Raw genomic sequence first — 26,471 nt, 5'->3', positions numbered from 1 at the left:
TGATATTATAGCTGGATAATCATTATTCAAAAATTAGTAGGATACTCGGTCCAGTTTTAAACCGTGGACAACAAAGGTACCAATCAAGACTGCATTAACCTCCTTTGTAGAAGTGAGAACTAATGAGTAGACAATCGTGTGCGTCATGAGATGGTGTCAGGCAAGTGGCAGAGATGCTGTAGGAACTGAAGAAATACTTTCCTGAAATGAGTCCCTTAAATTGTATTCTGAACTATGTCTAAAATACTTGGAACGGCAACTTCCACGTGAAAACATTCAGACTGCCTTTTGTGGCTGACTGGGTTAAATGCTTTATACAGCATTGGAGTTCTGTGTTAATTGACAAAACAGAAGTGCTTTGGTTTCAAGAAATACTGTGAGAAAATGCAAGGGATAATTCAAAGAGAGTCTTCTAAAGTTATGCTTACCAGGGACCTCTCGCGCTTTGTGCACTGTCTCAAGCATTTTGCCCTTCCACCTTTTAAAAGAAAACAGTAATAGATCTGATTTTTCCAAGCCTCTTGCTATGTTTGTTTACCCAGAAAGTAATAAAAAGATTTCTAGGCAATAACTTTCCATTTATATTGAAAAACCCCAGGAACAGAGGAATCTTCTGTAAATCTCAATGGTGCTTCCAACCCTGATCTCCATCTTGTTCTGCAAATTCAGTGCTTTGTTGACACCCTTACTAAGCTGCTCTTGGCACTTGTCCAACCATTGCTTAAAAACCTTGGCGGCTGCCAACCGCAGAATTCCTTTCCCTCCTCCTCAGAGTCTTGGGAGCCTTTGAAGTCTCCTTTAACCAGTTGGGCATTCCCCAGTGAGGGAATAATATATTCTCTGCATTTGTCTGAGGCTGTTCTTGAATTACTGTAGTAATTTTTTTTTTTTTTAAATTGGTTATAAAGAAATGAAGGAAATGAATTTTATCATACAATGTAGCTTTAGTTTTGTTGTTACATGGCAAACTGGTGTAGAAATCCAGGGCAAAGTGAAGCCTCAGTACTGTATAAAACAGAAGAGAATGTCACTACTGCACTGAAGAAGTTTTCTGTCTCAGAAGAATGCTGCTAGCTTTTGAGATGGCTTCTGAAATAATTTGATAAGAGATGCAGTGCCCTGTAGTATAGGACCTCAGAAGCTTAATGTGTGATACAATGTAACATTTTACCCTTGGCTGTTTATTGAGATTAGAACTATTAATTTCCCATTAAAAAAGAGACACTTACTAGGATCCAGCTTTTCTGTCTCGTAAATATTTATTAATTTCTGCATAGTTTCCATAGGGAATTAGCAAGTTTAGGAATATTAAATTTACACAGGTTTCAGGAATACTTAGGGACAGATGAGAGAGCATTGCAAATTATCATGCCCTCAGTAAAGGATGGGCTGCAGCGTGAACTCTGTTTTCTTCTGCTTGCCCTCCATGCAGAGAAGGATTTATGGAGACTGGAACAAGCCACAGCACATCCTGTCCTGGGCTGCAGAGGTAGTTTGGGGGCACTGGAGCCAGAAGGTGCTGCTGGGGATCGAGGGTCCCTGGGCTGTGGGGAGAAATTGCGGAACTATAGGCACGATCTTTATACTGTTGCAATGTGAGGAGTTGTGGAGAGAGAAAAGTTACAGCTGTTGAGAGAAAAGGTTATTAGGAACCTAATATACAAATCTGTTGGAAGTACTGTTCATAGATGAGCTTCGTGTTTTTGTTTATGTATTTTTCAGATGGCTCTCAAATGGTAGAGCTGCTAGCATGACCTTGACGCCATTAGAGTTCTTAATGTGTTGAGCTCAATCTTTCATAGTTTCTTATTTCATCACTGACACCAATATACTGAATTATGTACACAAGATTAATATAAAACATAACTGGCTTTCATCTCTTGTGAGAAAGAGTTTGGAAAAAATGACGAGGTGCTTACCTCCTGACTGTGCTGCGGGTTCTGCCACTACTTTGAACACTGATACTGCATCTGCAGCAACTTCTTACCAGTAGAGCCTCAATCATCAGAAATTAACATTCACTTAAACACGAGACTTTACATGGACATCTTCATGTAAAACATATTTGCTAGCTTGAGCATCACCACAAAAAGAAAACAAATGAACCAATAATTTTTTAGGATTTTAATGCCTGTGTCCTCCTCACGTGTCTTTGCAACTGCAAAGACATTGCTGTACGGTAATAACTTTGAAAATCATTATATATGGGAAAGATTTTGCACTGGAAACCTATTTTTGATTTGTGATTGAATATGAACTGTTCTAAACCCTGGAAAGGGGAAGCATGAGAGTGCTGTTTCTTAAGACAAAAGAAGCAGCAATTTAAATGCTTTTATGGATTTGAGATTAAAATGCTACCTTTTCTGTTGAATGAACTTATTCTTCTTAATTACACATTTGTAGTCACTGACCTTTCAGGATGTTATAGTTGTGAAGCTGTATATAGTATCTTAAGGTTGTTCCAACCATTTATAGAGTTATGGGTTAAGCATTGAGATACCTTTCACTCTCCTACATGGTTCTGGGTTTTTAGGTAGTTCTCAGAATTTTCAAGTTGGCTACGAGGGAAGGTTAGAGCCAAAACACTATTTTCTCTGGGTTTGCTCTAGTTTGTAAAGAAAAGAATCAAATTTAAATGCCTTTTATATTTGAAAAGGCTTTTCCTGTTCTTCCACTCTGCATCCTTCCTTCTTCTCGTCCAGGCTGGACTGATTTCGAGTGCTGTAGTGTTAGGTGTGCTAGTTGAGAACAGACCTTAACAAAATAATTTGTACTTTGTGGGATAAAGTGTCTTACAAATTTTTTTTTTTTTATGCTTTTCTCCTTAGAGCTCACACAAATTGAGGACCCCAGGGAGCAATGGAGAAGGGAGCAGGAACGCATGCTAAAGGAATACTTAATAGTTGCCCAGGAGGCACTCAATGCCAAGAAAGAGATTTACCAAATAAAGCAGCAGCGTTTTGAACTAGCCCAAGAAGAATATCAACAATTGCACAAAATGTGTGAGGATGACAGCCGTTCTTATGCCAGCTGTGAGTTTACTAGTCTTTCCTTGATTTACCCACCTGCCTCTCACAACACAGGGTGTAAGAAATAGTGTGAAGTGTTTCCATCACCCGGTTCTCCTCTGTATGAAGATCCTGACTACAGAAGTGAGGCACTATCCTTTGACTCTGCTATTCAGGGACTTCCATTTCCTGTTAGGTCTATTAGAATATGCCTTTTTAACATTAAACAGGGATATATCCCAGGTAGCATCTCTAGCCATCTCGGAGCCAGCTGTAGTGATACTTCATGCAAAGCAGCAAAGACAAGACTGAATGTTGTTTGACCAGCCACTTACTTGCACTCCTAAATTCATAGATTATTCCACCCTTGACATGGGGGTGAACAGTCAGCTTAGGGGAAGCCTTCTGCGGATCTGTGCTCGGTTTATTGGGTTTATAAAGAGTGAGGGACAAGGTGTTGTGGTCAAGAGTACCTCTGACCACGAAGTCGGAAGTGGTGTTTCATTAGTGCACCTCGTTCTTCAATGCCAGCCTCTGATCCTAATGCTGGTGGTGTGGGTCGTAGAGCCTTGATTTCCTGCCCTTTTCATTCTTCAGATGTCTCTGGTAGCTTGGAGTAGATGATACACTTTTTCTGAAATCTGAAGTTGTTGCACCACTGTCATGGCTGTTGGCTGGTGCAACAGGAAAAGGTGTCTTTGCTGAAGAGTCAAAACAGTCTAGTTCAAAGTGTATCAAATGGATATACCCACCAGCCACGTGGAAACGTAGTGGAGTTTCACTGCACTGGTGGCTTTTCAGTGGCCGCTGAAAAGCGGCCAAAATTATAGCCATTTTTTAACTGCAGGATTTGCTGGTAAATGCCAAGTACTTGATAAGCATGGGAAGCTCTGCTTAGCCCTTTCTGAAGATGTTCAAGAAACCTTACTGTGGAGGGGGCTTAAAGCAGGCATCTGGATAGAAGTGTTTAGCTACTGATCCAGTGGTATTTATTAATCCAAGGTAATTCATATGTATGCCAAAATCCTGAATAAAAGATGTTTTCTAGGGCTGAGGTGTCCCAGATGGTCTTGACCAAGTGTTCTTTTACTGTTGAACTGGGATTATCTCATCTTTTTGTTTAGTTTTAAATATATGTATTCTGTGATTTAGTTTGTGACATAACTGAACAGTTGTGACTAGTCTTATTTCTCCCTGTTATGTTCAAGTTTCTTAAGAATTATTAAGAAAGATTAATTTTTTTTTTCCTTAAGAAAGAAATTTTAAAAAAGAAATTTTTGTTTAAAGTGTGTTTACTGTTTAAAGACTTGGAATAGGGTAAAAGATAGTCTCATCAGTATTTTTTTTTAATTATAAAATCTAAATATACATTTGTTACAGTACTTTTCTAGGAGCTTGGGTTTTGGTTTTTGAAAATTTGCAATAGTTCTGTGGGATATTTTGTTGAATTACTTCAGGTGAATATACAGAAAGAAACTTCTGTTGAAGATGGTTGTATACTAGAAAAATATAACCTGTTTTTCATACTTTTAAAACTCTTGGAAAAACACGTTGCTTAAAACAGCAACAAAATATGACTGAAAGTGACAAAATTGGAGGTTGTCTGTAGCATGAATGCAAATGCTATGTCAATTGACTTTCATGTTTCTCGATCTTCTGATAGGTTTTTTTGTAGGTATATCTGTGGAATTGATAATGAGATACTGTAAAGTCATTTAAATAAAAACTTGTTTTGAGGTGAAAAAATATTTTAATTTTCTACAGATGTGTTAATATATTTTATGCTGGTTTAAGGTCATATGCATCTGTTTTGAGAAAATGGGATGGGCTGATTAGTCCAATGATATATTTAAAAAAAAAAAAAAAAAAATCCCTTAGGGGATTAATCATGCTGTCAACTCAAGATTCCTCAAGGCTTCTCCACTTGTTTTTCTTAATTTGACTTCTCCACTCCACTCTGGGATGCTTGCTTCTCCATTTATTGTACAGAAATCTTAGGCTCCTAATTCAAGTGCAATTAGATGGCCAAAGTTGGGTGCTTATACTGTGAATGTTCCTGCCTCCACCACCACTTGTTTCAATGTGTTGCATTAAAAGAACTGAAAGTTCACACTGTTTTCCTCCGCTTTGCTTGTGGGTGCTGCCATTGACTCAGTGTTGTGTGCTCATGAGTGGGAGGTGGTGTGAGCTCAGCGGTTGTGGGTTGGCAGGGAGGTGCCCATGCAGCAGTTTTGTGACTCAGTTGTGATCAGCACTGTTTAAAAAAAAAAAAAAAAAAAATCCATAGAAAATCCTGGATTTAGAGAATTAGTCCAGGCATGACTACTCATTTTGGCAAGTTCCTGCACGCTTGACATGACCTTGGCATTGCAGTATTCTTTTGAGAGTCGAAAGGCTCAGCGAAACGTAGACACGGATATGGGTTTCAAAGCAGCAGCCTTCAGCTCTACAAAAGGATGGTGGGTCTAACAGCACAACCCCATCCGCTCGCATACCAGGCATTTTTCAGTGGACCAGTGTTGCTGTGAATGGCTCACTCAATAAATCATGGTTTTACTCAGCCTATCCTCTAGGACCTTTACTTCATCTGTCTAGGCTTTAGGTTGTAATGCCACAGCTTGAAATCATTGCCTGACTCTAGATAGGCTGTGTTAAGAGCTCGCTTGCCAGAGGTTGATCTGTGTGTTGGTCCCCTACACTGTTGCTTTAGGAGGCAACTTCTCTCCGTAGCTGATTGAATTTTGTTCTGACATTAGTTTTGTTACTTTAGTCCCTATCATACTCTTATGTCAACATACCTAGGAAGCAGTTAGCAATTGTTAATGTTACAGAAATGGCTTGCATCAGTAAATGTCACCATCCTGTCGTGGAAACCAGTTGCTTTTAGGCAATACGCATGCAGTGCTGCTATATACAATTTTTGTTGTTGTTCAGGACAAAAAAAATTCAGACAGGCCAAAGATAATTCTTCAGTTGTACTTTAGCACAGAGGATTATTTTAAAACTTAGTGACTTGTAACACAAAGAATGAATGCAATGGTCTATTAAATAGTGCCACATCTTAACAAGTGTGTTAAAGAAGAAAAAAAAAAGTAAAATACTGTTTTCCATCTGTTTAGCATTCTCTGGATTTTCAACTAATACCAAGTATGACCCATACCAGATTAAAGCAGAAATAGCCAGCCGTCGTGACAGAGTGAGTAGTCTTTTTTCATTTTGTAAAACTACGAATTAGGCATGGAGAAGGGAGGGGGACTATGTGGTTTTCTTTTACCTTACATTTACACTGGGTGTTGCATGCATTTTTGGAACTATTAAAAAATGCTTTTCTATTCTGACCTATTGTTCTGTTAAAACGAGTCTATATTATGAGTGACTTGCAAAGTAATGCTTTTTTCCCTGTTACAAGCGTAAAGATTTTTGTCACGGATGTCAGAGACAAATTCAGCCAGGCTTTCAGAAATTGCTTTCTCTGTGCGAACTGCCACAAGTAGTAAATACTCTGCAGCCAAATTCTCTCTTGATTAAGTGCAGTTCAAACCCACTGTCTTCATATTTTCCCATTTACCCATTTTCGGTGGGTTTCCATGGATGTCATTGAACTCTAGATTTAGCCATTTATTTGGAAATCTGTTCACAATTCAGTAGACACGTTGGCCAAATAGAACTTTTTAGCTGATTTGGCCAGAGTTCCTCTATGAGGGGAGTTCAAGCATTCTGACAGCGTTAGGCAGTTCTGTAATAAAAATGCTCCCTTTTTTTTTTTTTTTTTTTTTTTTAAAAAACTAGAATCATGCTTTTGTTACTGTCTTTGCTGAAGGAAGCGTAGTTGACTTTTTGAATTTCTCCCACACTGCTTTAGCAAAGAGTTAAAGTCTGCACGTTGGTTTCAAGCAAATTGATACAGCAGTCATAAACAATTATAAAAAGCAGTTTATAATATTAAGCTCTAGAACCTAGTTCTAAATTGTATGTTTCTTTTTATTAATGGATAAAATGGGATTTAGCATGCCAGGCACTCAGCTCACAAAATAAATAAAAAATACTTATCTTTGCAGGATAGCGTTCCATTTTTGTTGTAGTGGCCACTTTTCACATGAGTGCCTCTGAAAATAAATCCCGTTCACCACCCTTCAAAGGCATTTATTCTATTTGTATATGTTTACTACATGCTGACTAGTGTTTGCTTGTTTTACATACTCTAAATGTCAGCATATTCTAAACAAGAAAATAAGCCTTATTTATTTAAATAATATTTAAAGAAAATAAACAAAGTCTTCACTTATATGACTATTTTTCTCTGTTCATGCATCTTAAAACAAAATGATCTCCTAAGTGCATAGGATAACCTGTTCAACTGAACATGTGCATAGGCATTGAGTTGTTACAGGTAATAGAATAAAATATGCACTATAAAGTGTTTTTGTACATGATGCATTTTTTCATTTTTACTTTTGGTGAGTGTTGAAAGAGTTCGTGAGGGTATAGGAGTTTTTTGGGGGCTGCTGTGATGAGTTTTGAGGAAAGGGCAAGAACACATGGGGAAGGGAGGGCCACGCAGGATGGCATGACTCTGGCAGTCCTGGTTTGCATCCCCGGAACCACTGTGAAGCCCCTTACTCTTGGAGTAGAGCTGAAAAAATTAATCTATGCCTGGATATGTAGGCATTTTCTTTTACTCTTTTTTAGTAATAGTTTTGTCATTTATTTTATTTGTCATTTATTGACGTACATGTGAAAATCAAGAGCTCTCTGGGTAAATTTTAGAAAAAGTACCAAGTTTGATAGCTTGAGAAGAGAGCTTTATTCTTCCATACCTGCCCCTCTTTGGACTCTCAGTTCAGTCTTACGCCTCACCACCACACACTGAAACACCTCCATTCCCCCCATTTGTCTGTAGTCCCTTGAACCTTCCTCCCGCCGTTGCCCTCAGGTATCTATCAGCTTTGGAGGGCAAGAAGCTATTTCTTTGCAGATCATTCTTGGTGCTGATAGCGCTCTTCTAAGGTGTGCCTAACCTACTCAGGTAACTTTTCGTAAGAGCACAAAAATATGTTTATGGAGACATTGCTGCTTTGTCACTTTTGATATATGCTCGCTAGTTTGATCAAGGTAATTGACAGGGGGATTGAGAGGGCAGGACAATATGAAAATAACTGTAGAAAATCATGCTGCCTTTTCTGGGAGAGAGGCCAGTTCTGTTGCCAGTGATTTTGTTTTCCCAGATTGAAAAATTAACAGCACTGAATGTTCAGTCTTTTTTTAAGTTGACTAAAGAGTTGAAGACAGTTGAGAGGTGTCTGTCTGCTACAAGGGGAGAAGAAAAATCATATGGATTGAAACTCGCTAGCTCTTAGCATAAGCTATTGGAGATAGAAAACTAATAGAATAGATGAGGAAATTGGTACTTTGAAAGCTGAATGTTGTGACTGCTGTTTGATTGGGTCTTATGATATTTCAGAAACTCTTCTGTTATTTTAATGCAAATTTTAAGGCAAAAAAAGAGAACTTAGATTATCACTTCCAATTTTTTAAAGTAACTTAAGATTTTGTATTTGAAAAACGATTATTTTTATTACAAAAGTTTGTTACATATTATTACTTTAAATTATTTTGTTATATTCAGCTTTCTAGGCTAAAACGAGAATTGGCACAGATGAAACAGGAGCTGCAATATAAGGAAAAAGGAGTGGAAACTCTGCAAGAGTAAGTTAAGAGTTTGTGGGATGATATTTTTTTTTTTCTCTTTACTTTATTCACCTTGGAATGGATTTCTTAGAAAACCGTTGCCAAAAAAAAACCAAGGCAGAAACCTTTTAATTGCTTTGCTTCAGAGTTTCTGCTATGATAGTGGTGCGTGGTGAGAACAGTGTGAAATGATGGAAGAAGGGTTGGACAGAATTGATTGGAATGGTGATTTCATAGATCCACATGCAAAAAGTTTTATAGGCCCTGTTCTTTAACTCTTCCTGAAAATGTTGTTGAGGTGGAATTAGATTTTTTTTAAAAAATATTTTCCAAACATTTCTGGAGATACCTACCACCTGGAGCGCAGCCAGAAGCACCATGCAGTGGAGTAGTTTTCCTGTGAACAGTACCGAGGCTTTCTGGCTGGGCACAGTACTTCTCCTGGGAGGGAGGCGAGGCTGTACACCACAGCACTGCTGCTTCCTTTTACCTGGTGGTCAGGCTGTCTCATCTTGCACAGTATAGATGATTTGTGTGTGCACTGTAAATCTGATGGTCTGTGAGACCTTGGATTTTGTTGCGTGTGTGCAGAATGAGTGCGTGTAGATGTGACTCCTTGTCTCCTCCCTGTGAGGAAAGGTAGCTCGGGGCAATTTGCCACTGCTCCCAGGGCTATTAGGCAGCCTGTGCTCAGTTTCCTTTGTGCTCAGTGGTGGCAAAGGTTGTGAACTGTTGTGGTGACCCTCTCCCTGCCACTCTTCCTGCAGGCCATCAGATGGGAACTGAGTGACTTCCATCTGTGCGCTGCTTAGTCACCTACACACGTAGCACATATGCAGGATGCCCAGTAGGATAGGGAGAGAGGTTGCCAGGCCATGGAAAAGGTGGCAGGTGAACGCAGGTTATTGCGACTTCCAGATCTGTTCAACAAGGCCAGAAGCTAGACCATACGTTGAACAGCTCTTGGATTTGCCTTGGACATGCGGCCATGCATTTAGAAATCTTGGCCATTTTTCCAGCTTGCATGTGAACGAACTGCCTAATGCAGGCGCTTCCTGAAAATGTTGGAACTGTTGCATGTCTAATGCGTTTTGCAGCATAAGTACAGTATCTGTGGAAATATTTTGAAGCTTTGGATTTATTGCGTTGGTGCTACAAAGCATGGGCGCACACTTCTGCTTCAGGAATCCTGGCAAAGTTCCAGGGATCCCAGAGCAATTAGGTCACTTATTTTCCAACTTTGGTTTTGATTGGTATTATGTTAACAAAATGATATAAAGGGAGATACTCAGATTTTACTTTTAAAGGAGAGGGAGTAGCCCATGCACTTCATTTTGGTTTTTGGTTTTGGGTTTGGTTTTTTTTAAGCTTACAAGGTTCTTTTGTTTTATAATGCATTTTAAAAGCTTCAGAGAAGAAAACTTGTTCAAGCAAAATCCTTCGTTGGCAGATATAATGTAATCGTTTTCAGGCATAAACATATTTTTATTGACTACACGAAGCATTTACAGGTAGGGGAATTGTTAATGTATGATATTGACTGAAAATTAGTAAAATAAAGCACTCAATATATTGAAACAGCAAATATTTTAAGTAATACTTTAAGTACAGCCAATGTTTTAGGATGGTGGCCTAGATACGTAAGCAGTAACAGAACAAAAGCAATTTTATCTTAAGATTCTTAATCATATTTTCTTTAAGTGAGTAAGAATTGCCTTGCCTTTCTACTTCATTTGTTTTCCTTCTCCTGCTTATTGGGGTTATTTTAAGGGTATAGGTTCAATTGTTTTGTAAAAGGACTAACCACTTGACTAGGATGATGAAAGTATTTGAAGGCCATTTGAAACTCAAGATTGTTTTAATTAACATAATTCATTTAAGATAGTCCAGCAAAGTAGTGCAACTTTTTGAAAAGTAAAGTCTGTGCATGATTAAGAATACAAATGTTAGTCTTGGATTTTAGCCCAAGTGAAGGTGCCCATACTCCAGGATGGGGGTATAGGAGAGACATTCAAGAGAGGAATTATTTTAAAGCAGCATGTGATTAGTCAGTGGTCACTCTAATCATCTAGTTTAAAAGTTCAAGCATGACAACTCAGTGCTTCGGTGCTGCTCATTGCTGCTGTTGCTACAGTCACTCTCTGTCCCGTTGGTGCACTGGGTGGCGTTTGTTGTTGCTTGCTGAAGCTGGGGAGAACGTTTTGCCCGTGCATTATCCAGGATTGCAGTGAATTTCTGTCGGTGTTTCTGCCTTGCTGAGCTCTGCTCTCTGCAGTGACTTCTTCGCTTGTGAACCAGAGGCTTGTGGGTTTGTTTTTGTTTTGTGTTTTTAAGTGATTTTTTGATTGCTTTTCTGATAAGATATGTGCTTTCTTTTGAGTATTTTGCTTCTGGTGTGAAGTGAGCCAATTTGGACAGTACTTGCACTGTCTAACAACTGAAGAGAGAAGTTTCTCTAGCCTCCTCATGTAGTAAGCAGACAAATCAGGCTAAAAGGCTAACTGTGCTCTAGGTTGTCCCTGGGTGATCTGTCCCCTACTCCTTGTATTTGTTGGGAGAAACGGGTCACTCAAGTCAAGTGCCAAAGCGGAAGTATTTTACTTTTTGCATATCCACAAAGTAAGTGTACTGTCTGAAAAGAAACTAATTGCTTCTTCTTTAAAACAAAAATTCTGGGATCCCTCCCCCCCCCCCCCCCCTTTTTTTTTTTAAAGTTTCTTACACCTCAGACATTTCCCCTGTTTGTTACCTTTTCTAAATTTTTGGTCTGCATAATTTTTTTCCTTCTTGTGCTAGGTCAAATCTTCAAGTAACTGCCAAACTAGAATGGCATGCATCCTGTTCAGCTGTTTTAAAGCCATGTTCTTCGCTTTATTTCAAGTACAAGCCAAGAGCAATATTAGGAGCTGTCACACTTTGGGCTTTACATCTGGCTGAATGTTTGCTTTGAAAGTCTGACCGGAATGGCATTATGAGCAGGTATCAGAACCTGCTGCCGTGCGACTCCCTGTGCAACCTCTGCTGGGTATAGCTGTCAGAGAAGAGACAAATTCTATGGTGAGGGTGGTTAGGTTGCTCAGTATTTCCAGCGTTTTATGTTGCTGTCTGATTCAGATGCCTTTGTTAAATGCAAATCTCTTGCATTGACATTTTCCACGTACAGTGTCTGCCTTGGACTGTGTTTTGTTTTCTGTTCTTTTTAATTTTAGTAAAATGGCTTAGCCATCTTTGAGGAGAATAAAAAAAAACCCCAAACCACAAAACAACTAGAGAAAAGTGGGGTTTTGTGGGGGGAGAGAGAGGATTGAGTGGTTTTTTAATAGCTCTACAACTCCAATACAGTCAGAATTTCAAATTTTGTAGTGCTGCAGTTTTTTGTTAGGGCTGTATTTTCTACAGTTTCATCCAAATTTGACAGTGTTGTGATAAGCCTTTGGACATCCCAGTCTGCCTTTGCCCTCTGGAGACTTTCTAGAGCTCACTGTTTAAAGCCTGCAAAGATCCCACCCTGCGCAATGGTGTTCCTCAGCCTCCACAGGCGCCTTTACCCCGAGGTGCGGCTGATCCTGTCGCAGTCCAGAGTTACAGGGTTAAAGATGAGCCTTTCCTGGAACGAATCCCTTCCTCTGACCCGGCAGGCAGCAGGGAATGAGAGAGCGAGGAGCAGTTCCTCCTCCCCTGTGTTTTCAGTGACCCTTCTGCTCAACGGCAGGAATTTTGGAGGAAGAAGGCGTTTAGCAACAAAGGAAATGAAAACTCGGCCAGTTGGCTGTGAGAGCAGAGGGAACGCTGAGAGAAGTTGGGAGAGATGGGGAATTAGGACTGACTAAACAATTTGTAGCTACGTACTAGCTTAGAGGATATGAGACCTGACAAAAGCTTTAAAATTAGATTTTAACTCAACTACAGACCTGGGCTTGGGGGGGGGGAAGAGTCTTGCGTATTTGAAAGCGCGTGGAGGAAAATAGAGGAACACGGAAACTGCCTTATAGGACTGAAACTGTTGCAAGTGTATTAGTAGTCTGTATATCCTGGAAACATCTTCCTCAGAAAATGTATACTTTATTCATAGTTTTGGGTATTAGTTGAATGTTCTTTCTACTCATACAAAGGTCTAATCTGTATTTGTATCATGCCATTTTCCATTAATAAAATGGAAGATTCCTGTTAACTTTGTGGCTTTCAAAACTAGAGCTTTATGAAAGGAGGGGAAAAAAAAAACCCTAACACAATAAATAGCTAGTAATTTTGTAAGATGCTTAAGTCAGTTTGGGTTGACAGCAATACTGATGTAAGCTCAAATATTTCTGGCAGTAGAAACTTTTCTGATTCTTTCCTTAAACAAATATCAATTCATAAGTTGGGCTCCAAAGTGACGTCCAGGAACACAAATATGTGGGTAACTGGACAAAAATCTGGTAGAAATTAAATAATTTCCTTTTCCTGAAATGCCACCTTGGACCTGGCAAACAGTATAATGAGCAGTTGTGTAGGGAGGCATTTTCTGGTCTAATATTTGGGTGGAATCTACGTTCTTAACATTAATGTAACCTTCAGATAAAACCACATGTTATCTTTTTCATGAAACTTTTAGTGAATTGGATTAGTTGTTTTACCATGGTTTTATCTAATCTTTTCAGGATTTTAGCTAAAAATTAGTGAAGGCTCAAGTAAACATCTTAAAAGGAAAACAAAACCAACCAAACAAAACCCCCCAACTTTAATCCACATGACATTTAAGTCCTTTCTGGTTCTCGAACCAAAAATCATAAAGGCTTATGTATTTTCTTATGCAACATGGGGAAAAGTTGTTTAAGTAGAAAGCTGAGGTTCAGACTTATTTTGTGTTGTCCAAAAGCAGGAACTGTCAGAAAAAAACCAAACAAACCAAAACTGTAGAAACCCAACCTGTGGGTTTTTTCCTAAGTATTGTGAGCTGCACAATAAAACCATGGGATTTTCATTCAAGCCTTTTGATTTTTCATTTTAATATTTTAATTTTAAAGCAAGTAATCTGCTGCAAGTGGAACTTCACTGATTTTGTTTAACTGGCAGAACATGCTGAGTGAGTGTTGTTGACACTCTTAGCTTAATATAAAACCTTTCTTGAAACTTTTAGGTATTCTCAATATTTTAAATAGAGTTTGAGTAGTCTTGTCATATGTGTATAGCATACCCTCTCTTAATACATCTTTTTATAAACTGATGTCCTATGTAACGACTGATGTATGTTTTATCTTTAGTTCTATTAACCAGAGACACCTTCTCCTGGAGATGTTCATTCTTAGCATTGGTGTAGAGACCATTACAAATACCACCTTTTTTCTATATACACACTTTCTATGCTAGATTAACAGGAAAATTGAGGTTTTCATATTTTAATAAGAATTTAACACAATTTTTGCTAATTCCTGTGGGTAGCCTGTTAAAATCCCATAGCCATTTGTTATAAATCCAGGACCAAATGGTTCTTCTAGTAAGTTCTGCAGAGTCTCTGGTCTTGTTCTTTATCTATAAATCAAAGCAAATTATCAAGATGACACACTGGACTAGGCTTCTGTGTCCTGATCTGTTGTGCATTACTATTGTGAGCTGTTGGAAAAAAAGTTGAAAACTCAGACGGTGGATGTCCCACTTCAGAGAAGATGAGAGATTTTTATGTCAAGATGGAAACGTTAGTAGTACTTCAGCGTGATGTAGTAGGTAGTGCTCTTGCTCCTTGCTGAGTTTGCATTTGAAATCTTCTGGGATGATCCCATGTGATGTTCCTTAGTGCGGGACAATGATGTCTTCTAGAAAAGATACTCAAAGATGCCTATAACAGCAGGAAAGCATTTGCAATAAAATTTTAGGAATTAAAAATTTCTTCCCAAGAAAATGAAATGCCTTTCTTGGAAACTTCTAAAACAAAATCAGATAGAAGTCCTGAAAGAGATGTTGCAGTGTGTAGTGCTGCATGGGAAATGTGACAGCTAGACTGCAAATATCTTCATCTTTTGAGTTATTACCATGTAGGTTAGTTTTAGGTTGATTTTATTGTTGTTGCATGAAATAGCCCACAGACCTTGCCTGTGAGCAAGCTCTGCATTAGGACATTAAAAACAGGAAATTTGTTGATTCTGCAGAACCTGGGTAGATAATTGCATTGCTTTTGTCTTTAAAGTGTACTAGGCACTGAGCGCTGCATTAATTCCAAGTAGAGTATCATTTTTTTCCTGGAAATAAAGTGGTACATGAATAAACTAGAGGTCTTAAAACATCTGTGCTCTTTCTAATTATGTGAAAATTCCTGAATATGTCTTAATCTTTTCAACAGGATTGACCGTAAGATGTCAAGTGCTCATACCAATTATAGACTGGATGAAGCACAGGCTATAATGAGTGAGCTTCGAACCATAAAGAAAGCTATATGCACAGGTGAAAAAGAAAGGCAGGACCTTATGCAGGTAAAAAATGTGCTACTGAACAAAGAGCTGCTAAAAAGTAATAACCTACCTGTATTTTCTTGTTTGTGATTGCATTGGGGTTACCAAGTTTAAATAAGGAAGTGGGATGGCCTAAACAGATTTTTCTGTTTGATAATTGCCAATAGCAGGCAGCTCGAAATAGGTAAGTAGACATTGTCTATGCTGTGAACATAAGACTTCATATGTATTTCATATTTTTGTCTTACATAATGTACTATCCTTACATTTAGATCAATGTCTTTATTGAATATAGTTTTCCATTGCTGCTGACTATATCAAAGACTGCTATGGAGTAATTATGCTGCATTTTAAAAAAAAAAAAATCTTTTAAGTTTTACAGTATTTGGTTTTCATTTTGTTTAATGTCGTCTTGTATTACCTATAATGAAGTAGGACTGAGAATTCATGTGCTAAAATGTTTACCAGTTTGTCTACCATGTTTTTCCTTTTATAAGCATTTCACAAAACTGCATCTCTGTGTCACCATGCCACAGTTTGGCAGTTCTCCTATTTTTGCCCCAAACTCTCCTCTTAAGTACCCATATCAAGACACACATTAATTTCAAATGTTCTCACAAAACCCTCAAAGAGTATGATTAAATAGAATGTATACAGAAAGCATCATGCAAGCTTTAGATTATTTTATGAATCAGAGCATGAGGATTGAGGGGAGATACATGCCTGAGTAGTGATCTAACTTTTGAACAGATTCTGCATCCTGGTCTGATCTCTCAGTTGCTGTTTGCGTTATTAACGTGATGGGAGCTTGATCAAAGAGTGACGAGCTTCTGCCACCACAGGGACTTTAGTATAGACTTGTCCAAATATGCTGCAGATATAGAGGGGTGACAAGAACAATTCTCTTCACCTAGTCTTCAAACTGCTATATGGAAGAAAGCATCTTTATTACCTAAATTTTTGGGACCATACTAAATTAGTGTTGCCATTCAAACATTTTCTTTCAGTTTTCTCTGCAGCAGTGTTTTGCTGGTATTTTTTTTTTAATTGTTAAATGATATGGGTACATAGAATGAATTTCTATAGTCATACAATTATTCAGTCTCTAAAGCATTACCCAAAGGTCAGCTGATGGACCACAAATCCTTGTTCAAGTAGACAGAACACTTAAGTCACTATGAAAAGTTTCTGCCTTGGCAACTTTTGACATATTTGATATTTTGTGTTGGCCAAGTTTTAAAGTGATTCTCAGTCTTCCACATGCCTGGCTAGCAAGAAATGATTAGAAAGGCAGTTCTTCATGGATGCAGTGACGCATGTTTTAGGAAACTAACTGGTAATTTAAAGACTTGTGTGTGAGATCTTGGAGCAGCTTAACTACTGGCCTTGTTTTGACTCCCCCACTAGAATTCTCCCCCCCCCCCCCCCCCCCCCCGCTTTTCCTTACGTTTTCAGTCCTCAGTGACACTAAACCCAGCTGTAAACATTGAGATGCCTTGAAAATCATAACTGTTAAACCAACTTTAAGTGCACTTGCAGTTTCTTTAACTCCCTCAACACGGTATTTAGAAGTCTAGGATCAAGCTTAGCATCAAGGATTGGGCAATGCTGGCAGCACCAGAACGTAGAGGTTGTACAAGACAGAAGCAAAAATGAAAAGTGTTGCCATCCTTCTTCATGGGTCTGCATGACATGCAGGAAATACCAGTCTAGGAGGTATCATTTTTGTAATTAATGACAATCTGTTGTGATAGCATCCAATAATAGACATGCAGTCCAGGAGAATCTAGAAAATACTTGTTCCACACAGGCCTAGCATGCAAAACAGTTCTGCATGTTTTGTTGCAATTGTAATAAGGGATTAAATGCCATAGTTTACAAGATCTACAGTTGTAAAAATTGTGTATTTCTGCCAATTTATTGTGCTCTGCAAAAATATCCAGCTTTCTGCCTGATATTTTTTTTTAAATTTTGACCCAAAAAAACCTAAGTTATTTTTGTTGTCACCAAACATTTCTGTGCTTTGCCTTTTTATAATTAGTTAAAGATTACTGTTATGGATTTATATAGCTTTGTCAAACAAGTGCAAGTCTATTTTAAGTATCTTCCTAATGAGTTCAGAATTTTATTTTTAATTTCCTATCAATTTTGCATTTTCAAGGACAAATCAATTTCTACATTTTAAACCTATTGTTGGTAAGGCAAGCTTTCTTATGAAAAACTTTGTTTTGAAAGCTGTTTATAGAGGAGTTCGAAGTACTGGGTAAACAGCTGGGGATTTGTTTCAGAGAAAGGAAACAGACAATTTCTTGCTATTTCTTAATTTAAATCTGGCCAGTGTAAGCAACAGAACTAAACATAGTAGAAGTGACTCAGTCGTGTGTAGGTGCTTGGAAAATTGTAGCTGTCATAGAAATATGATAATTGGATTGAGTTGTGTGGGAGAGAAGGCTGACAAGGGAAGGAGAGGGTGGTCAGATTTAAATTGGGTGCTGTGGTTAGAAATAAAGCCAAATATGCAGTGTCACTGCTCCAAAAAAGTGGGCTAACTTTTTATATAAGATTGAGCAATCAAGGTGTGTGGCTAGATTCCTGTAAGCAGCGTGTGTGTCTCTCCCCACCCTGATCCCTTTCATACTTTTGTTTCTGTTCCAGTATGTGCATATGCTTTTAAAATGTTGTCCTTTATCTTTAGGAAGCATCGGAGTTTGGTTTTTTTGGTGTTTTTTTTCTTTCTTTTTTCTTTTCCTTTCTTTCCTTTACCAGTTAAATAGGCTAAATAGGTTAGATAGGAACTGCACTGAAATTGTATGTGGCAGAGGGCTCCCAAATCGGATAGCAACAGAGCAATGATGAAATGACAGTGCTCATTTCTCTCTTTCGGGTAGGTTTGGGCTGGTGTGCCTAGAACTTCACCTCCATACGATAGGCTGGTCTGGCAGTTTCTGTGGGATTGCCACAGAATATCCTCCTGTGGGAGGATATTATTCCTAGCAGTTTATGTAAATTGTTTCTATCTAAAAGTATGCTAACTCAGGCTGTAATTTTCCATGATTGCTGGAGGCTGTCCTTTCACTCATCCAGCTAGAAGGACTCAAAGCATATATGCTTATCCTAGAGCATAGTCACCTATGCACGTAGATGTAAGTTAGGTGATGCTACTTGGTGATTGCCACCTGCCAAATGCTGTGTAATTTTTAAGTAGTATCCAGGGTTCAGCAACTGTGCCCGGATAGGAAGCCTGGCCAGCAGCCAAGCAGCCCTTCATTACCTGCTAGGGAGATGCTGGAGGGCGTCAGGAGCACAGCAGGAGTGTGTGAAGTAGCTGAAATATGGGAAGAAGTTTAGATTTAAGTTCTGGCATCAGGACCTTTGGTGTTATGTATGCCCGTAACATAATACATTAGCCAAAGGTGCCAGATGGGACATAGTTTATTTGGGAGAAACCTCAGGCTTTCTGTATGCTCAGTTTTTGTTCATGTCACTGGCTCAGCTTTACTGGGAAGAGGACAAGTTAGATGTTTGTGTAGCTATGATTTGAAATTATTATTTCCATGTCATAAACCCATTAGGGATCCATCTTGATCCGCCATACAGCAGGAGACTGACAGGACTGGATGATTTCCAGTGAGTTTTGAAGAGCATTGGATGGGACTCTGCAATTTTCAGTTTTCATAAAGTGGAAGACACTGGGTTTTTTTGCCACGTTGCAGAGCAGTTCATTTTGCAGCAAGTCTGGAGGATAAAGAGACACTAGCTAGGGACTTCTCAGCAACGTAACTTGAAATTGAATTTTGCTTTCTCAGGACTGAGAAGAAACTATTTTGTTTGTCCTTCACACTAAGAAGGGCATACTAGGTACCTACATCTCTCTTTGCCTTTCCCCGGTAGGAAGAAGACAAAGTGTGTGTGTGTTCAGGGGGGTGGGAGGGAGGAGCAGAGGCCCCCAATTCTTGTGTCTAGGGAGCCCACCTGTTCCTTTGTCCTGCACCAGGCTGGGTATTTTCCCTCTTTTTCATCTCTAGTGGGGACAGGCGTGAGGGAGGGACCAATATATAATGGGATCGAAGGGACAGACTATGTATGATGGAAATGGAGGCCACCAGAAAAAGCTGCTTTTTCTGGCTAGTTTCAGGCCTGCTGCAATTCCTGTGGATGCTTCCTAGGCTCTGAATCTGGATGCCTTCATCTTCAAGGTGGTCTTGCCATTCTGTGAGCAGCAACCAGTTGCTCTTACACAGGTTCATCTTCTTGACTCCATTAGTTGAATTTGTTTTAAGAAAAGGCAGCGTTGCTGTCTCAGCCGTTTTAAACTGCACTCTGAAGACTGAGAAATCTCCTGGTAATTGGATATGCACAATAACTGGGGCTTGTTGCAAATCACCTGTTGTCAGAGCCACTGAGATTCCTGAGGGCCAGCCTTTTCCCATTGCAGTGCTTCGGATTTGTCTCCGATTCTGTAGTTCAGACACTGGAATAAGCAGTTTTGAGAGTTTTTATGTTTATTTTTAGAACCAAATGGTTTGAATGGTTGACTTGGCAGTGCTGGGTTAATGGTTGGACTTGATGATCTTAAAGGTCTTTTCCAGCCTAAATGATTTTATGATTCCATGAATATGTTATGATTTATAAATTGATACAGTTCTTCAAATTTCTGATAAATTCTTTTCACATCATTTGATTGTCCTTTGTCTTCTGGTGAGGGGGAAGAATCAATTTTTTTTTTTTAATGTTCTTTTGATGCAGAATGCTCAGGGTCTTAGTCATAAATGAAAGCCTGCACCATGGCTTTGTTACTAACACTACATTATCTCTAATTTTTGAAAAGTAGAGAATGCACAGTCAGAAAATAAAATCAATATTAACAATTTTATCTTTTTTTTAAAGGAATTATAAGAGCCTGTCAACCAAGTTCTTATTGTCAGACAAGTTCTTGTTATTATTTTGTGTGATTCTGTCTTATTTTCCCCTTGCAGACTGCTTGAGGTCTCTGCTTTACCCTCACAGTTTGTGTCATTGGCTGGACATCTCAGAGATGTCCCTTGCTTAACCCAAAGTGTAAAATATCTCTAACTATGTGAACCTTGGGTAAGGGAGCACAAGGGTGAAATCAGCTGTCATAAAAATACAATCAATATGAAGTATTCATCAAGTTGGATGTGATAGCAGTAGTGGCTAAGGAATGTAACCTGTGCAGAAGATGGCAAAAGGGCAGGTGAATCACATTTGTCTTCTCTATCAACTAACCTGAAAGTTGACAGCTGTTACATTTAAAGAACTGTAAGCCATACAAAAGCTAAAACATTCATAGGTCTAAAAGAAATAATAATAATAAAAAAATCTGTTCACTGTTAGATGCATCTTTTAAAAGGAGAGTTTTACGTCAAAGCAAAGCTTCTGCATGTTAGTAACACTATGATGAATTTTACTTTCTCTAAATAGCTCTTTATAGGCAAGCTACCTGTCATCTTTAAATAGGTTTTTTTTTTGTATCAATAAAAGAATTATAAAAAATCTTTTTTTTTTTTTTTTTTTTTTTTTTTTTTTTTTTTTAAATCTCTCTTCCTGTAGAGCCTGGCCAAGTTAACAGATGGATTCAGGAATAGCTGTTGTATTACAGATTCCCTGCAGGATCTCCAGCACAATTCTAGTTCGCTCAGTGACTCTTGTTTACCTCAGCAACACTGCGATGCTTGTTCTCAGACTGACATCACTGGAGAGGTATGTGTTCCTACGCGAGATGTTTGCTGTAGAAAATAAGCTGCTTTTGTACTATAGTGATACATCGTTATTTCCTGTTTTAATTTAAGAGGTGTTGGCTGTAGCAGAATGAAAAATCCAAAGCAATATTGATGGTGAGGGAGTTGTGTTTGCTGATTGTTTCCAGAGCATGTGAGCAGCGCTCATGAGTGGTGGGCTTTGTGGTTCTGCTGCTTGAGCATGGCACAGGGGTGTAGCAATGCGCTTGCAGGTCAGTGATGGGTAAAATCAGCTCCCTGACTCAGCCAGCCCGGCAGAGTGCTTCTCGCGTCATCACTTTGGTGATCGCAGGTTCATCTCTGAGTAACAGCTCTTGCTGAGGTGTCCACAGACCTCTTCTCTTCTTGTCACCAGCTCTGACTTACTGATGCTTGTAATGATGCAGGAAGGAAGACAATGCTTTGGCCAGCTTGAAGTTGCAGTAGAGACCTGACTGTGCGATAGTGTGCCATGTTAGTGTTTTGGTAGTAGTGATGGATGTTGTTGTTTGTTTTGGGTTGTTTTTTTTTTTTTTTTTAAATCTATTCTTATCATGCTTGTCATCATCCTTCATGCATTTCAAAGATGTAGGGTAGACCTCTGTTCCTTTCTCCTGTCTGAGACAAGGGAAGTATTTGTTACAGTCCCAAAGTATGTTTCTTAAAAACTTAACAAAACTTCTGATCTAGTCTGTCATACCTTTTATGCTCAAATGTGCCTTTAAATGTAGTACTTGAGAGGAACATATTATCATTCCTTGGAAATAGTTCTGTGTGAATGAAATTGTGTATTCCAAATAATAAAAGTTTGGCTTGCACCATGGCAGCCTAGCAGTTCTTGAGCAATAAAACATTTGCTTCTGTGGATGAGATTGACAACAAAGCAAGAAGACAACCTGTTTGTAGTTCTGTAGTACAATAGTTTGGATTTTACTCCACATTTGGTTAGAAATTTTTATTGAATCATAAAACTTTTTAATTGTAGGTTTTTATCATCCCATTTCTCCTCTATTGTCGTCTTCCACTGATGACTAGTTGCCAAGTTGGATGTCTCCAGAGGGCCTCTACAGAAGAGGAAATCTGTGTTTTTAAGAAGATATACTCCTAAAGCATCTAAGAAAACTTAGCTAACACCAGGCTCTTTCAGTGTGTTAGGTAGATGGTGCCTTTGGGATGTCATTTTTCAGACTGGTGATGCATGTGATTCATAGAATCATAGAATAGTTTGGGTTGGAAGGGACCACTAAAGGTCATCTAGTCCAACCCCCTGCAATGAGCAGGGACATCTTCAACTAGATCAGGTTGCTCAGAGCCCCGTCCAGCCTCACCTTGAATGTTTCCAGGGATGGGGCACCCACCACCTCTCTGGGCAATCTCTTCCAGTGCTTCACCACCCTCAGCATAACAAAATTTCTTCCTTCTATCTAGTCTGAATCTACCCCCCTTTAGCTTAAAGCCGTTCCCCCTTGTCCTGTCACAACAGGCCCTGCTAAAAAGTTTGACCCCATCTTTTTTATAAGCCCCCTTTAAGTACTGAAAGGCTGCAATAAGGTCTCCCCAAAGCCTTCTCTTCTCTAGGCTGAACAACCCCAACTCTCTCAGCCTTTCTTCATAGGAGAGGTGTTCCACCCCCCTGATCATTTTCGTGGCCCTCTTCTGGACCCGCTCCAACAGGTCTGTGTCTTTCTTGTGCTGAGGGCTCCAGAGCTGAACACAGTATTCCAGGTGGGGTCTCACCAGAGCAGAGGAGAGGGGCAGAATCCCCTCCCTCGACCTGCTGACCACGCTTCTTTTGACGCAGCCCAGGATATGATTGGCCTTCTGGGCTGCGAGTGCACATTGCTGGCTCATGTCCAGCTTTTCATCCACCGGTACCCCCAAGTCCTCCTCGGCAGGGCTGCTCTCAATCCCTTCATCCCCCAGCCTGTATTGATACCGGGGGTTGCCCCGACCCGGGGGCAGGACCTTGCATTTGGCCTTGTTAAACCTCACGAGGTTCACACAGGCCCACTTCTCCAGCTTGTCCAAGTCCCTCTGGATGGCATCTCATCCCTCAGGCATGTCAACAGCACCACTCAGCTTGGTGTCATCTGCAAACTTGCTGAGGGTGCACTTGATCTATCTCACTGTCTATGTCATTGATGAAGATATTAAACAGTACTGATCCCAATACAGACCCCTGCAGGGCGCCACTTGTCACCAGTCTCCATCTGGACATTGAGCCGTTGACCACTATCCTCTGGATGCGACCATCTAACCTATTCCTCACCCACCGGACAGTCTACCCATCAAATCCGTACCTCTCCAGCTTAGAGAGAAGGATGTTGTGGGGGACCCTGTTAAAGGCCTTACAGAGGTCCAGATAGATGACATCTGTAGCCCTTCCTGTGACTATAGACACTGATGACTATTCATCAGTGATTCTATTTGCTAACCCTTGATTTCCAGGTTCATAATTTATTGAAAGGGCTCATTTATCTTCTGTATTTTTAGCAATAAACCAGTTTTGTATTTCTAAAGCATAAAATTGATTTTTATTATGTTATTACTTAAAGCATTGTAGTCACTCACTACACTTAAAGATGTAGTCACTCCATCATAGAAGGCCACTAGGTTGGTCAGGCAGGACTTGCCCTTGGTGAAGCCATGCTGGCTGTCTCAAATCACCTCCCTGTCCTCCATGTGCCTTAGCATAGCTTCCAGGAGGATCTGTGCCATGATCTTCCCAGGCACAGAGGTGAGACTGACTGGCCTGTAGTTCCCCGGGTCTTCCTTTTTTCCCTTTTTAAAAATGGGGGTTATGTTTCCCCTTTTCCAATCAGTGGGAACTTCACCGGACTGCCACAACTTCTCAAATACGATGGACAGTGGCTTAGCAACTTCATCCGCCAGTTCCTTCAGGACCCATGGATGGATCTCATTGGGTCCCATGGTCTTGTGCACCTTCAGGGGCCTTAGATGGTCTTGAACCTGATGTTCTCCTACAGTGGGTGGCTCTTCATTCTCCCAGTCCCTGCCTTTGCCTTCTGCACCTTGGGTGGTGAGGCTCGAGCACTGGCCGGTGAAGACCAAGGCAAAAAATTCATTGATTATTGAATTCCAGAATGAATTACCAAAAGGAAAATAGCAGCATTTTCCCATTCACAATATGCATTGAGTGCCATCCAAGACAAGCCAAATACAGTCTGAAAATTGTGTTTATCAAGTATAGATTTTTTGTTAGGAAAATAAAGTACATAATTCAGGAAAACAATTAACATCATTATTGGTAGTGGAATGTGAGTAAAAGAGGTGGATTTTTTCCATATGTGGTGATGATGAAGAGAGCAAAAGCAGCAGTTAGATGAGAAACCCAGAGGTGCAGCAATGTATTTAAATAGGAACTTGGGTTTTAACTATTAGACCGTACGCAGACTTCTGAGGAGGGGAACTGCTGATGCCCTAAGATGGAGAGAAGTTGCTGTAGAAGCTAGACTGTGTACAGTAGGAGTTGTAGCATAAATGTGCATTTTACAACTGTTTCAAGGATCAGGTGTTGTTTTTGTAATAGTGTTTAAAATGCACTAATGATCTAAGTGCTGGGTAACACATCACAGTACAGGGAATGTAATCTGAATTACTTCTAATTAAGCTATCTATAAAATAGCTGTATCAAGTAGTAAAATATTTCGATTAAAAATGCTCTTTATGTTTTAGGCTTCGATAAAGTTGAAAAACTTTGACTATTCATCAGTGATTCTGTTTGCTAACCCTTGATTTCCAGGCTCATAATTTATTGAAAGGGCTCATTTATCTTCTGTATTTTTAGCAATAAACCAGTTTTGTATTTCTAAAGCATAAAATTGATTTTTATTATGTTATTACTTAAAGCATTGAGGTTTTTTAGTGAGTCCAGTAAGTGAGACTAATTTATCCCTTTCTTTATTGTGTGAGTGTTCTTAAAATCTCATTTCTCCCTCTCTTTTCCCCCCTCTCCTTGCTCGTCAACTCTGCAAAAGTTTGGGTTTGATGACAAGACAAGACTTGTAGACAAAGTAAGACTGAACTGGCAATATGAAGAGGCCAAGAAAAGGTAATTAAAGATAAACTTGTTGGTTTTTATTTTTACTCCTGTCATTAAAGTTTTCAAAGTAGAACTGGAACTAGCCTCCTAGCTGAAATGTCTTTAGGAAGACTAATTTGCTTACTATTGAGTAGTTCACAGATAAAAGCTTAGGTAAACATAAGACTTTATCATAAGATTATTTTATTTGTTTGCAGAGATAAAGCTAAATGTCAGCCCTGTTCTATACTGTATAAACACAAAATTGCAGTAGTTTAATTGAACTGTTCTACATGTTTTCCCCTTTTTCTCAAACCTCAATATAAACAGTCTTTAAATTTACACTTATCAGCCTGGTCTGTCAGTACGTTCAGAGCTTTGCATACCTGTGTTCCAAGTTCAATGTACTGAAGTTGTGAACTCAGAGTGAAGAAAGAATGCAGAACTTCCTGTGAGATAAATGGAGATGATCAGAGCTGAAGAAAAGGGTACATAAAAATAAATGTTGAGATTGAAAAAAAATTCTGATAAAAATAAAAAAAAATACTTGAAATAGTTTAATTCTTCACTAAGTCCTTCAGTCTAATTGCTTATCATAAGTATTTCTTTTGTGAAGGTGAGTCTTGCAGTGTTTTTTCATGGCTTTGTAAAAGTAGTCTATTCTTACTTAGTACTATTTTAAAAATACTATCTACTAGTATAGATTAGCGGGTCGTCATTTAACCTCATTGTTTTCAAACTGTTTGCCACGTATTCAGGACAAAAGTGTAGATATAGATGATGACTTGAACACAGTAATTTTATGCACTTATGATTATTTTAATTTGTGTTGATAGAACATTCTCTTATTAAGTTGACTGACACTTAAAAGATTCTGTATAGTTAACTTAGAAAACCTTAGTTTTTAAATTTTTTTTCAGTTAGGATTTTTCTTCTTTCTATTCTACTTTGTCTATTTTGCCAGTTTTTTACGTCTCTGAGAACAAGGGTTAAAAAAAAAGTTCAATACTTTTGCCTCATTTTTTTCATATTATGGTGACTTTTTCTTTGGGAGAAACCGTAATGCTGTCATATGCCTTGGCAGGGATTGGAAGCTTTATAGGCAATTCGCCATTTTGTTGTTGTTGGAAAATTTACCCACATTTGGATGCAATACAGGCTTCAAAACAAAATTAAATTGGTGCAAGCGTGTTAAAGATACACAGCTAAATCTTCAGGATTTGTAACTGGAATGAAAGTCTGCATTGTAAAATACTGCATGTGAATACCAGTGACTTACCTAATAAAGGCTAAATAATTGGGCAAAAAAAGGGGCAAAACAAAAACTGGTCAGTGTCCTGTTTGGTCACAGGTTTAAGCCTTAGCACTTAATAGTCCGGTGATAATTTAGGGGTTCGGTACAGTTGTTGAAAGAAGAAGGATAGAATTTAGTTTTATACTGTTTAGTTTAGCAGAGCCACTGGTGCTGTGAAGATTGTATTAAATGTTTTTAGTTAGGTTTTCTGACATACCTTTTCTATGTGTTTTTCAGAACAATTCTCTTCTTGTGTGTTATAGTGTACCATTCTTG

At 39.0% G+C, this 26,471-nt stretch overlaps 1 protein-coding gene across 4 annotated transcripts in view; it reads left to right on the top strand.

Annotated features, from left to right (window-relative positions):
• WWC3 (WWC family member 3) overlaps positions 1–26,471 on the top strand; it is a 105,901-nt gene that overhangs the window by 40,581 nt on the left and 38,849 nt on the right. For all 4 annotated transcript variants that reach the window (XM_076357755.1, XM_076357785.1, XM_076357775.1 and 1 more), the window contains exons 3-8: positions 2,829–3,032; positions 6,128–6,204; positions 8,635–8,714; positions 15,013–15,142; positions 20,693–20,842; positions 24,858–24,931. In XM_076357755.1, the coding sequence (XP_076213870.1) occupies positions 2,829–3,032; positions 6,128–6,204; positions 8,635–8,714; positions 15,013–15,142; positions 20,693–20,842; positions 24,858–24,931 (715 nt within the window). The remainder of the gene's footprint in view (positions 1–2,828; positions 3,033–6,127; positions 6,205–8,634; positions 8,715–15,012; positions 15,143–20,692; positions 20,843–24,857; positions 24,932–26,471) is intronic.

This window comes from Aptenodytes patagonicus, chromosome 1 (assembly GCF_965638725.1).
Source record: "Aptenodytes patagonicus chromosome 1, bAptPat1.pri.cur, whole genome shotgun sequence".
In the NCBI taxonomy this organism is placed as follows: Eukaryota; Metazoa; Chordata; class Aves; order Sphenisciformes; family Spheniscidae; genus Aptenodytes; species Aptenodytes patagonicus.
This window is presented reverse-complemented; position numbering and strand designations above follow the sequence as displayed.